The following is a 12,604-nucleotide window of genomic DNA, read 5'->3' on the forward strand; positions in this document are numbered from 1 at the left end:
ACATGACAAGAGTATTTTTCTTAGCAGGAAACATTCTTATGTGTTCACTGTCATGCATTAAATCATATGGCCAGCAATTTAATACTGGTCAGTCTTAAATTAATGTTGAACTTCATCTCCAGGTGCCCTTCTTCCTCTTCATCATCATTACAGTCTACACAATGCTGCCATTTCAGATGAGCTATGCTGTAGCTCTGAGTATCATCTCCTCTCTGTCTCACATCATTGTTCTTTTGGTGCACCTCACAGTGGACAAGTTCCACCCTGAACACCCTGGACAGCCCGGACACCTCATCACCATTCAGGTATGTGGAAATCCACTTTAGAGATTGGTAAAGGAAAGTAGGTTTTTTTTAGCAAATCTGTATGTAAATAAGCTAAAAAGGATGTAACACCTCATTGTTAAAATGTTATTGCAAGGGGACTCTCTGTCAGGGTTTAAACTAACACAGCCCCCCCCTCCTCCTCCTCTCTCTCTCTCTCTCTCTCTCTCTCTCTCTCTCTCTCTCTCTCTCTCTCTCTCTCTCTCTCTAGTTGATGTCAAATACTGTGGTGTTTGTTTGTGGAAGTATGGTTGGGGCTTTTCATAAGGTTCTGATGGAGAAAGCTCTCAGGCAGACATTTCAGGATACTCTTGGCTTCCTCGGCATTCGCATGAAACTGGAGATTGAGAAAAGACAGCAGGTGCTCATACAACTTCACTTTAACATGACAGACACAGTCAAGGCAAACACATAGAAGAAAAAATATACATCAGATACACATTGCCCATGAAATCTTGCAATTTATGTCTAGTTTTCTATTGTCTGCTCTGTAAGCGCATCAAACGTCAACATGTGCTTGCTAGAAAATGTAATCTTTGTACAGTTTGCGCTATTTCTCTCCAGAAGTTATGAGCAATAGAAATGTCTTTGTACTTCTTTAAAACAGAGTTGCAGGTATCTCTTATTAAGCCCATCATACATGTGCTCATCAGCATTTGCGTCTGTTGTTATTGCCATGTCCAGTACTTTTTTGTTTGTTGTTCCATATTATCTGTTTACTTGTGAATCAAAAAAAGTGCAAACAAGTCAAGCCACTTGTGTGAATTGAGCGTACAGAGTATGTGTAAAGTATGTAAAGAATGGGCGTACTAACCTGAGGATGAAATTTACAGGTCACGCACACTATAGGAATGGGTAGTTCATCCAAAAATTACAATTCTGTCATCATTTATTTACCTTCTTTATGTCATTCCAAACTCGCAAGACTTGATGCTTTGAAGCACATTTTGATGCTTTTAAAAGTTCATAAAGAGACCGTAAAACTGATCCAAACGAATTGAGCGGTTTAGTCCAAATTTTCTGAGGAGACTCGATTGCTTTATATGATGAACAGATTGAATGTACTCTTTTATTTACAAACCTTCATCAGGACCAGCACGGAACTAGCTTAAACCAGCTCATGACCAGCTAAGAACCATCTTAAACCAGCTCAAACCACATGCCATGCTTCAAAACATACCTAACCAGTATGCTGTTTTTTTCACTAGGGTATCTAAATAAAAGCCTAACTCGAATCTGTTCATCATATAAAGCGGTCGTATATCTTTGGAACATTTGGACTAAACTTCTCACTTCATCAATGGATCAGTTTTAGGATCTCTTTATGAACTTTGTGTCAAGTGTTGTGTAGACTGTCAAAGAAGAAACAGTAATCTCTCAGATTTTATCAAAAATATCTTTATTTGTTTTCCAAAGATGAATGAATGTCTTAGAGGTTTGGAATACCATGAGGGCTAATGACAGAATTCTCCTTTTTGGGTGAACTTACCCTTTAATGCTTCATTCATCTTCACATTTGACAGCTGAAGGTTATATTATACAATGAAAATTGAATCAAGGAGGTATACGTTTATCCTGTTCCTAATTAAACTTCTTGTGCCCTTTTACAAACAAAGGAATTGCTGTTTCTCAGTTTGTTATGACTGTTGTTGAGGAAGTGACATCACATAAAGAGAACACTAAAAAGCAGGGTAGAGTTTAATGGCAGGCTGTTAACCTCCCTGACAATACATGGACATTATAGTAAAGCTCAGAAACAATGTCCTAATGGTGGATCCTAAAGACTACATTCACACACACACACGGCAATAGTGTCCTTACAAGACACAGTGAAGACAATGCTTTCTTCTTCTAAACGATTCTGTGTAATCTGTTTGTTTCCCATTACCTTCCCATAGTCCAGATCTTAGCTGGTGACACTTAATTGATTACTCTTAAACAACAGAGAAAACTGTTATAGATTAGGACACTTGAGATTACAGATAGAAATAATATTACTGTAGTTACGGATTCATATGTTCAATTTGCAAACCAACTTTTACAGTAAATTCAATGTATGATTTATTACAGGCAATATCTTTTAAATGAGTGTATGTGTGTTTGTGCAATAGGAAAACCTTTTACAGTCAGTCCTTCCAGTGTACATCTCCATGAAGATGAAGTTGGCCATAATGGAGCGCTGCAAGTGTAAAGATAAAGAGGAACAGCAGCGTATGGTCCGGGACAACAACTTCCACAGTCTCTACGTGAAGAGACATGAGAATGTCAGGTAGCACATCATGTGCACATGCACATTTAGTCATAAATGCCGTCACACAATTCATACAAGAGCCATTTGTGCATTGTTCTGTTGTCCATTTTCCAATTTTGCCATTCCTTATTAATCAAGTCCTGATAGTGAATGAATGGTCAGTCTGTTAGTCCTAACTCTCAGAGTGCTCATCATGAGGCCACTCATTTAATTAGTTTTATTTCCCATCAACCTCAAGAGTTGAGATGGGGGTAGGGTGCATCTATTAATAGGTTTTTGTCCATGTTCACAATGCTTGGTTCTCAGGCAGCCATTTATTTTTAGATAGACGACTTACAGCTGCTCAGATAAAACACAGTTTCACTCACCTGTGCGTGTGAGCAAACAAAAGAGAGTTGTTCACCTGCCAGGATTTATGGGGTCTGCTCTCTTTTTGAACTTGTTCATTAGGAGTGTGATGACATGGATTGTGTGAGTGTGTGTGTGTGTGTGTGTGTGTGATTGGTCTTGTAGTAGCATTGAGAACAGCTGGGTCTTAAATGTTAATTTCCATGAGCCATGTTATGAAGTTTTTATTCTTTCCTGTGCGTTCAGACAGCTGGCAAAGAGCTGCTGCGGCTCCTTATTAAAAAGGTCTCGGCACAAGTCATATCAACTCCTAGTCTTATTTGACATGACCTGAGATTCAAACTCATTAGCAAGCACACTTTTCATGTTTTAGTTCCAAAATTAACTACTAAAACACATAACATAGTCTCTTTTTGTCTTCCCCTTGTTTCTACTAGCATCCTATATGCTGACATTGTGGGTTTCACACGTCTGGCTAGTGACTGTTCTCCTAAGGAGCTTGTGATCATGCTGAATGAACTTTTTGGGAAATTTGACCAGATTGCAAAAGTAAGTATGATTAAATATGATTGAATGTGTATAGTAATAGAATAGAGTAGAGTAGAGTAGAGTAGAGTAGAGTAGAATAGAATAGAATAGAATAGAATAGAATAGAATAGAATAGAATAGAATAGAATAGAATAGAATAGAATAGAATTTCTGCATTTATTTGATCAAAAATACAGTAAAACTGTAATACTGTGAAATATTACTTGATTTAAAATAAGTGTTTTCTATCTGAATATGCTTTAAAATGTATTTTAATTCCTTTATTCCTGTATTGGCAACGCAGAATTTTCACCATCAGTGTTACAGTCACATGATCCTTCAGAAATCATTCTAATATGCTGATTTGGTGCTCAAGAAACATTTATTATTATTATTATTATCAGTGCTGAAAACAGTTTTAGCTGCTTAATATTTTTTGTAAAAACTTATACATTATTTTTTTTAGTATTCTTTGAACAGAAAGTACAAAAGAACAGCATAAAAAAAGAGAAATCCTTTGAGACATAAAGACATAAATGTCTTTCTTTACTGTTTACTTTTGATCAACTTAATGCATTCTTACCAAATACAATTATTAATTTCAAATAAATGTTTGATTGGCATTGTATATAATTGTGTCTACGGAATATAACATGATATAATTTAATATAATTAAATCTGATTATTATTTGTTTCCTAAACAAACATTTCATTGATAAATTGGTACTTTTGCTCTGAATAGTACAGTTTAGTTGTCCTTGTGTTTGTTTCCCTTTAGGAGAATGAGTGCATGAGAATAAAAATTCTTGGTGACTGTTATTACTGTGTGTCTGGCCTTCCTGTTTCCCTGCCGAATCATGCCAAAAACTGTGTTAAAATGGGCCTGGACATGTGCGAAGCCATCAAGTAAGTCTATATATGTTTATATGACATGTGAAATATTAATTCACATCAGTATTAGCACAGCTTTTCTCCTTATTGTGTTTTTTTTTCTAGCACTGGCCATAGTGGCCAAGATATGTGCAGATGAATGGCTGATTCTTTTTTTAATCATCACTTGCAGGCAGGTTCGTGAGGCAACAGGTGTGGATATAAACATGCGAGTAGGTGTGCACTCTGGAAACGTCCTCTGTGGTGTGATTGGCTTACGGAAGTGGCAGTTTGATGTGTGGTCACATGATGTCACCTTAGCCAATCATATGGAGTCAGGTGGATTACCAGGGTATGAACAACAAAATCACTCTCATCAGTCAAATGATAATTGTTTAACTTGCACACAGAGTACTGTCTGTATCATAAAGTCATACCTCATGCCTTCTTCATAAGTGATGACTTTTATTATTTCTCTGTCAGACGAGTTCACATCACAGAGGCGACTCTGAAGCACTTGAACAAAGCATATGAGGTGGAGGAGGGGAGTGGTCAATTGAGAGACCCTTATCTTAAAGAGCTCAACATCAAGACTTATTTGGTCATAGACCCACGGGTAGAAACTCTAACTCAAACATAGCAGTGTGTGCTTGCCATATATATGTCACTGTATGAATCTGAATATGTTGGTGTGTTGTTTGTGTGTTCAGTCAAAAGATACATCACTGATGGCTCCCGGTGTCACTAAGCCTCGTGTGAGTGACGGTTTGAAGATGAGAGCATCTGTGCGTATGACACGCTTCCTGGAGTCATGGGGGGCCGTCAAACCATTTGCCCATCTTCAGAGCCGAGAGGAATTCTGCACAGATGCTATGGTCAATGGAAAGGGTCGCTCCAAGGTCAGAGATACAGATGTTAAAGGAATAGATCCCTCAAAAAAAAGAATTGACCTCACAACAGATAAATGACTGACAGCCCGAACAGCCAATCAAACAGCTGAACTGATAAGCTTTATTGTTATTCTCCAGTTTGTCCGCCAAAAATACACAGTTTCTACACCGGACGCGACTGTTGACACATCGTATCACCCCAGAGGGGTGTCCAGGGTGGCACTATATTGACATGCAGCGGCACTGCATATTGTTCATGCTATTAACATTGAATATTAAGATCATTTTAACATTAGTTATCAAACAGATGGGGGTCGCGCACAAGCGCAGAGTTGTTCAAAATCTTGTAGCGCCATTCACATGGTTTTCCATTAAACGCCATTTGTCTCAAAACATTTTTAATGTACAATGACTTCACACTAGGCTGGAAGAGTGTGGGAGACATTTTTCATTATTTTTCTTTCTGTGCAAAGTCTGTGTTTATGAAAAGATAGCTAATATAGATTGCGCTTTTTTGTTTCTGTTTGTGCAGTTCTTACAGCAAAGCACATTGATGCCACTTTTTACATTCTTGAAGTGAACTTTTTGACCTGTATGTTATGTTGACTAGATTCACTGTTTTGCATTGCCCCCTTAAACATGAGAATGCGACATGTCTGGTGCGTGGCATGTGGCGCCTCATCAATAGCGCGAACACAGAGAGCGCGTCTTGTGCTTGAACGGACATAAATCTATGCCAAAAAATATCAAGTATCATAGTAAACACAGTCGCTATGTATTAACCGAGTGTAAGCAGTTGACAAGTGAAGTTATTAAACGTAATTTCGGGAGGAGTACGCCCATCTAATCTTTCAATTAATACCAAGGTATAAAACCAGCAGCTTACCTCTTCCTCTTTTTAGTTCCTGAAGCATCCCTCCTCCTCCCCTGCTCCTTTTGTACAATTTTGTACACCACACTAGTGGGGGTTGAGGAGAGATCCCTGACATGAGTGTAAAGAGCTTTGGGTGTACAGTAGTACATATGAAAGCGCTATATAAATGACTCATTCATTTATTCTTGTATTCATTTAATTTTGCCTGTTATAGGGGGGCAATCGGAGCTCGGGCAAAAATTTCCCCTTGTGAAATGAAATTGGATGCGTGTCTGGTATAAGATTCAATATTGTCCATTGGTCTTAAAGTGACCACAATAGCTTAGCCTTTAGCCTACATCCTTCAGTCTATCATTAAAGTGAATCAAAGAACAAAATAAAATAAAAAAATAACCCACTGAGCTTGACTCACTAACTAACTGTTCACTTGTATTCAGTAATGTTTTAAATTTATATTATTAGGCCAGGCCTGTAGTTTTTGCCATGGAATATCAGTTGAGAATTGTTCACTGCTATCTACTATTGTGGTTGCTTATTTATTGTTACATAGTTAATGTTACTCGGTCAAAACAACGAAAACAAATAAGTATTACACATGCTGTTCACGGTCTATGGACCCCCTAAAGTAGCCTTAGTGGGGGGGATGGGCCCCCCTTGGTGGAAATTGCGCTCGGTGCACGGTGGAAATAGCGTTCACGAGGGCACTGTGGTTCGCTCGAAAAGGGAAACTTTCACTTTCATTCACGAGGGGGCAGGGACTCAAGCCACTGATATTCAGTGCAACACAATCTAAACAAAAAGTTTTTTTTCCATGATTATAAAATATATAGTAATTAGCTAATTATTCTAGATTCATCAGATGCAGTACATAGCGAGTTGACTCTCATCATATTTTGAATTGGATCACGAATTTGATAATTTTTCTGATCAGCAAAAAGTTTTAACATTATTAAAGACAAAGTGAACAGTTAGTTAAAAATCTTATAAAATAAGGTCTAACAGTAGTATTCAGGTACAGAAATGTAATAATTAAACACTGCATAGTGTTCACTGAATGCATGGATCCAATATAATGATACACATTCGATTTCTTTCTAAACTGTTTATGTTGTGTGTGTGTGTGTTTGTGCGTGTGTGATAGAGAGAGAGTGTGAGTGTGAGTGAGTGTGTGTGTGTGTGTGTGTGTGTGTGTGTGTGTGTGTGTGTGTGTGCATACAGATACTGAAACAGCGTGCAAGTTCTCTTTCCCCTCATTTTGTGCCAGAATGGTTTAAAATCACTTGAATGTGTAAATTGGCAAGTCAAAAAATTTGAATGAGCACTCTATGATGGTTAAACTTTGCAATGAAGCCGCGAATCACATGAGGTGGCCATGGTTCAGTAAATGGTGTTGTGAGGTCAGTTCTTTCATTATTTACACACACAGAGATGCAAAGCAGATGCTCACGTTTGTTTCTCTCTTTTTAGGACATCCCTCTTAGATCAGTACCGACCAAAATTACAGAGAGGTGAGTGGTGTTTGTCTCATCTGTTGGTTTGTCATTTGTGTATCTTAGTTGGAAACAAACAAGGTCTATGGCATAAGGTCTATTTAAAAGCTTTTTATAAATGTGCCCTATAGTATGTCTTGATTTTAGTTTTGTCTTACTGACTAAAGCAGCAGTGTTAAAGTTGTCTTTCTCACTGTTGCTCTCTGACAGCTTTGATGAGTCTGTTGAGGAGCCCTTCTCTTTACCTGTCCCTCCCTTGAGCACATATAAGTGAGTGGAGCCATAATGGCTTAGCCAGCTCTATGAGGCCCATAGTTTCAACACTAACAAAGCAAACGCTCAATGATCCACTGCTAACTGGTCATATGGTTAGCAATAGCATGACCATAGCTGCACTCCCTCAGTACATCTATGGTTTATTTTCAGCCCACAGTGCTTTTTTGGCTTAGACAAGCACGTGTTGCTGCTTGCAAAGAGACAGAAAGGAAACAGCATTTTCCTTTCTGAGCCGTTTTGAGGCACATTGCAAGGGGACTCTCTGTCAGGGTTTAAACTAACACAGGGCCTGCCACAGCTCTCTCTCTCTCTCTCTCTCTCTCTCTCTCTCTCTCTCTCTCTCTCTCTCTCTCTCTCTCTCTCTCTCTCTCTCTCTCTCTCTCTCTCTCTCTCTCTCTCTCTCTCTCTCTCTCTCTCTCTCTCTCACACACACACACACACACACACACGTTGGTCTATGTGGTTTACAGGGACTCTCCATAGGCGTAATGGTTTTTATACTGTACAAACCGTATTTTCTATCCCCTTATAATGCCCCTGCCCCTAAACCTACCCGTCACAGGAAACATTTTGCATTTTTACTTTCTCAAAAAAACATAATTTAGTATGTTTTTAAGGCCATTTGAATTATGAGGACATTTGATATGTCCTCATAAACCACATTTATAGTGTAATACAAGTGTAATACCCATGTAGTTATACAAATTTGTGTCCTCATAAACCACATAAACAGGCTCACACACACACATACATACACACACACACACACACACACACACACACACACACACACACACACACACACACACACACACACACACATGATGATGATTGTAATACTGTACAGACTGTATATTCTATCTCCCACGACTAACCTTACCCCTAAACCTACCTATCACACAAAACACTTCATTTAGCATTATTTATGCCTGTTTTTCACATGAGGATTAAACAAATGTCCCTATAAGGTCAAAATGTACTGGTTATCCTTTTGGCGACATTTGGTCCCCATAGCGTAGGGAATATTTAGATCCCTTACACAAAATAGTTAACTACTTAACTACAAAACTAGTCAAGTCATTTATTAATACAAACTTCACAAATATTCACCCAAGCTTCCACTGCACTGGCTGCAGTCAAATATAACTCAGTAACAGCATGACAACAGCTTTAAACATCTTTCCTGTCCCACAATGCCCATGCACATTTAGACATGTGTGGTTTTTGTGTTTTTATCTCTGTGATCTGCGTCTCCTGTCCTTGTAGGAATAAATCACAGAAGTCTAAGTTTGATGAAGAGCTTCATGACAAGATGACCACCACGATTAATGATCTGAGCTCCAGCAAGTTAGTTCTACATAAACAAGCACATTCAATCATTTTAGATTGAATAAGATCCAATTTGGTTAAAGTTGCAACATTTAGCGTGTATGAAAACAAGTGAAAAGATTTTATGTGCGTGCAGGCAGTGGGTGAAGTCTGAAGAGATCTCCGGCCTCACGCTGTGGTTTACAAAACGAGATCTGGAAAAGCAGGTTAGTGTTTTACAGATGGCTTCCCCTAAATGTAACTTCTGGGATGCATATGTTAGACAGACAGACAAGCAGTTATTTATTTATTTAGACTGTGGAATTAGACTCTATGTATGAAATTAAGAAAAACAAAAACAAAGTAATATTAAAGTGCATGTGTGTGTGTGTGTGTGTGTGTCTGTGTGTGGTTCTCTCAGTACAGGACTATAGAAATGCCAAACTTTAAATATTACATCGGTTGTGCCACATTCATCTTTATGTGCATCTTCATCATCCAGATGTTTGTTACCAAGCAGTAAGTGACACGAACACAAGCAAACCCATAGAAAAACTGAGTTTAACACTTTGATGCTGAACGTTTCTTCATGTCGTTTGCCCTGAGAGTGTATAACTCTCTCTCTCTCTCTCTCTCTCTCTCTCTCTCTCTCTCTCTCTCTCTCTCTCTCTCTCTCTCTCTCTCTCTCTCTCTCTCTCTCTCTCTCTCTCTCTCTCTCTCTCTCTCTCTCTCTCTCTCTCTCTCTCTCTCTCTCTCTCTCTCTCTCTCTCTCTCTCTCTCTCTCTCTCTGGCAGGCATAAAGAGCTGGGGCTGGCGTTTGCGGTATTGGGGTGTTTTCTGCTTTTGATTCTGTGCATCTGTTTTGCGGGTCATATACAGGTTAGACCACCAATGCTTTCTTTTGCCTCTGCACACACATTCAGCTGGCCTGATGGTTTCTGGGGTATTTTTGTGTGCCTAGGACAATAAAGGTCCACCCCCTGTGGTTTTATAGATGCTGGAGCATGCAGTTCCTCTCTTTCTGTATACAGTGCTCTAATGTGGATAATGTCATATGCTGTGTCCGTTGTTGGCACTGACTTATATTGGAATGTGAAATAACTAAAAACAGACTGACATTTGCTACAGTGTCACAAACTTAAATACATGCACAGTGTTCCTCCCAGTGTCCTCTCTGCTCCATTCAAATACACTGTTGCTTTTTCCGGCACACTTTGGCTTCAGGAACCTTGAGCGTTTGCCCAGGTCAAATCCAGATTTCTTTCTCTTTTAACAGCTGTTTTTCCTTCTTTTTCTTGCTCAGAGGATGTTTCCAGAGAAGCTGAAGTCATGTACGTGGCTCTCGGCTCTTTCAGAAGCAGTGGTTAAGAAACCTTTTCTGCGTCTCCCATTGGCAACTCTGGCCACCGCAGTCATAGTCATCATCGCCATGTTCAACTTGGTAATGCTCTGTCTCTCTGTCACTGCAATATAGGTCATACAGACATTACTTAACTCAGTGTCTAATGCAGTGTGACACAATAAAATATATTACCAGACAACCGAAATTACACTTTTTTATGCTTAGGTCCTCAGACAATATTGTTGGTATATGTGTTCACTAAAGCACTACAAAAGTAGTTTCATCTATTAACATTTTTCCCTGTCAAACTGTCTTTCACTCCACAGTATTTTAAAAACCCGGAGAATTTATGTGTCAACAACAGCAGGATTCCTGATTCTGGTAAAGATGACCTTCCGTATTTGCCTGTGAGTAGCGCGCACATTTATTTAGATATCTAAATAAAGACATAGCCTAAACTTTGGTTAGTTTTATGTACAGCTAATTATAAATAGAAACAAACTAACCCAAACCCACACCATAACGCTAACAAATTATTTAATTTACTAATTTATCATCTTTATAAATGAGGATGTGTCATAGCCCTGATATTAGATTAGTCTTGTTGCCAAAAAAAGAAAGCAATTAAAAAATGGCTCATTTAGTTTCTGTATGGTTTGTCTTTCCAGTACTCTGTATATAATTGTATATTGGCGTTGATCGCCTGTGGCGTGTTTTTGAGGGTGAGTTGGGAGCTAAAGATGGCCTTCCTCTTCATCGTCTCTACTATTTCCTACATCGTCATCTTCTACTCCCAGGAAAATCTCTTCACCAGCTACAGATGCCTGCTCTACGGCAACTACAGCTGGTACACTCTCACAAATACACATGCATGTGTCTTATATTTATACTTAGTTGATTTACATATAATTTTCATTATTTATTTAATATTTAATTGTAGATGCTCATATTTCCCGTTTTTACATTTTGATTAGCGTTGCCTTCATCTAACACTAACTTCAAGGGTTAGTTCACACAAAAGTGAAATTGATGTCATTAATGACTCACCCTAATGTTGTTCCACACCCGCAAGACCTCCGTTCATCTTCGGAACACAGTTTAAGATATTTTATATTTAGTCAGAGTCAGAGAGCTTTCTCTTTCATCCATTTAATGTATGTACGGTATACTATCCATGTCCAGAAAGCTAATAAAAACATCATCAAAGTAGTCCATATGTGACATCAGTTGGTTAATTAAAATCTCTTGAAGCGTCAAAACTACATTTTGGTCCAAAAATAACAAAAACTACGACTTTATTGAGCATTGTCTTCTCTTCTGCATTTGTTTTCAAACCTCAAATAAAGATTAAAACAATTATGAATCAATACACTGATTCATAACATTTTGAATCTTTGTTTGCGGATTGAAAACAAGCACTGGAGAGAAGACAATGCTGAATAAACTCAAAAACAAGTTTTTGTTTTTTTGGGAACAAACTTTATTTTCGATGCTTCAAGAGAGTCTAATTAACCAACTGATGTCACATATGGACTACTTTGATAATGTTTTTATTAGCTTTCTGGACATGGACAGTATAGTGTGCATACACTCAATGGAGGAAAAGAAAGCTCTCTGACTAAATATAAAATATCTTAAACTGTGTTCCAAAGATGAACAGAGGTCTTACGGGTGGCAAACGACATTAGAGTAAGTAACTATTGACAGAATTTAAATTTTTGGGTAAACTAACCCTTTAAAGTTATTCTATTAATATTTGAAGACTGTTAAATGTAATCTTTTTCTCTAAAGTTTTTTTTCATATTGCACATTTAAATCAATAGATTTTTAGATTTTATTAAATTGTTTTATACAATTGTTATTTATTTAGTCAAAATAGTATAGACTTTTAATATTGGCCATAATTCGCCCATAACATGAAAATAATAATTGGTAACATCAATAAACATCTCCAGTATAATCATGTCCATGTCCGTTGTTTGTCTGTTGTAGTATGGAGGGCAATGCGTTGCTGTGCAAAGCAGGACTTATGAAGCACCCACAAATCATGAGCTGCATCTACATCACACTCTTCCTCTTTACCATGTTACTCATATCCCGCCAG

The 12,604-nt window shown here is 38.1% G+C and overlaps 1 protein-coding gene across 6 annotated transcripts in view; it reads left to right on the plus strand.

Annotated features, from left to right (window-relative positions):
- adcy7 (adenylate cyclase 7) overlaps nt 1-12,604 on the plus strand; it is a 65,294-nt gene that overhangs the window by 37,373 nt on the left and 15,317 nt on the right. For 4 of the 6 annotated variants that reach the window (XM_067439980.1, XM_067439975.1, XM_067439995.1 and 1 more), the window contains 18 exons: nt 123-305; nt 535-684; nt 2,435-2,592; nt 3,360-3,471; nt 4,229-4,356; nt 4,514-4,672; nt 4,804-4,936; nt 5,031-5,219; nt 7,552-7,592; nt 7,785-7,844; nt 9,117-9,197; nt 9,316-9,385; nt 9,580-9,677; nt 9,953-10,037; nt 10,462-10,599; nt 10,827-10,907; nt 11,169-11,347; nt 12,493-12,604. In XM_067439980.1, coding sequence (XP_067296081.1) covers nt 123-305; nt 535-684; nt 2,435-2,592; nt 3,360-3,471; nt 4,229-4,356; nt 4,514-4,672; nt 4,804-4,936; nt 5,031-5,219; nt 7,552-7,592; nt 7,785-7,844; nt 9,117-9,197; nt 9,316-9,385; nt 9,580-9,677; nt 9,953-10,037; nt 10,462-10,599; nt 10,827-10,907; nt 11,169-11,347; nt 12,493-12,604 — 2,157 coding nt within the window. The remainder of the gene's footprint in view (nt 1-122; nt 306-534; nt 685-2,434; nt 2,593-3,359; nt 3,472-4,228; nt 4,357-4,513; nt 4,673-4,803; nt 4,937-5,030; nt 5,220-7,551; nt 7,593-7,784; nt 7,845-9,116; nt 9,198-9,315; nt 9,386-9,579; nt 9,678-9,952; nt 10,038-10,461; nt 10,600-10,826; nt 10,908-11,168; nt 11,348-12,492) is intronic. The other 2 variants (XM_067439999.1, XM_067440006.1) reach the window with 1 other exon arrangement.

This window comes from Pseudorasbora parva, chromosome 1 (assembly GCF_024679245.1).
Source record: "Pseudorasbora parva isolate DD20220531a chromosome 1, ASM2467924v1, whole genome shotgun sequence".
Classification (NCBI taxonomy): domain Eukaryota; kingdom Metazoa; phylum Chordata; class Actinopteri; order Cypriniformes; family Gobionidae; genus Pseudorasbora; species Pseudorasbora parva.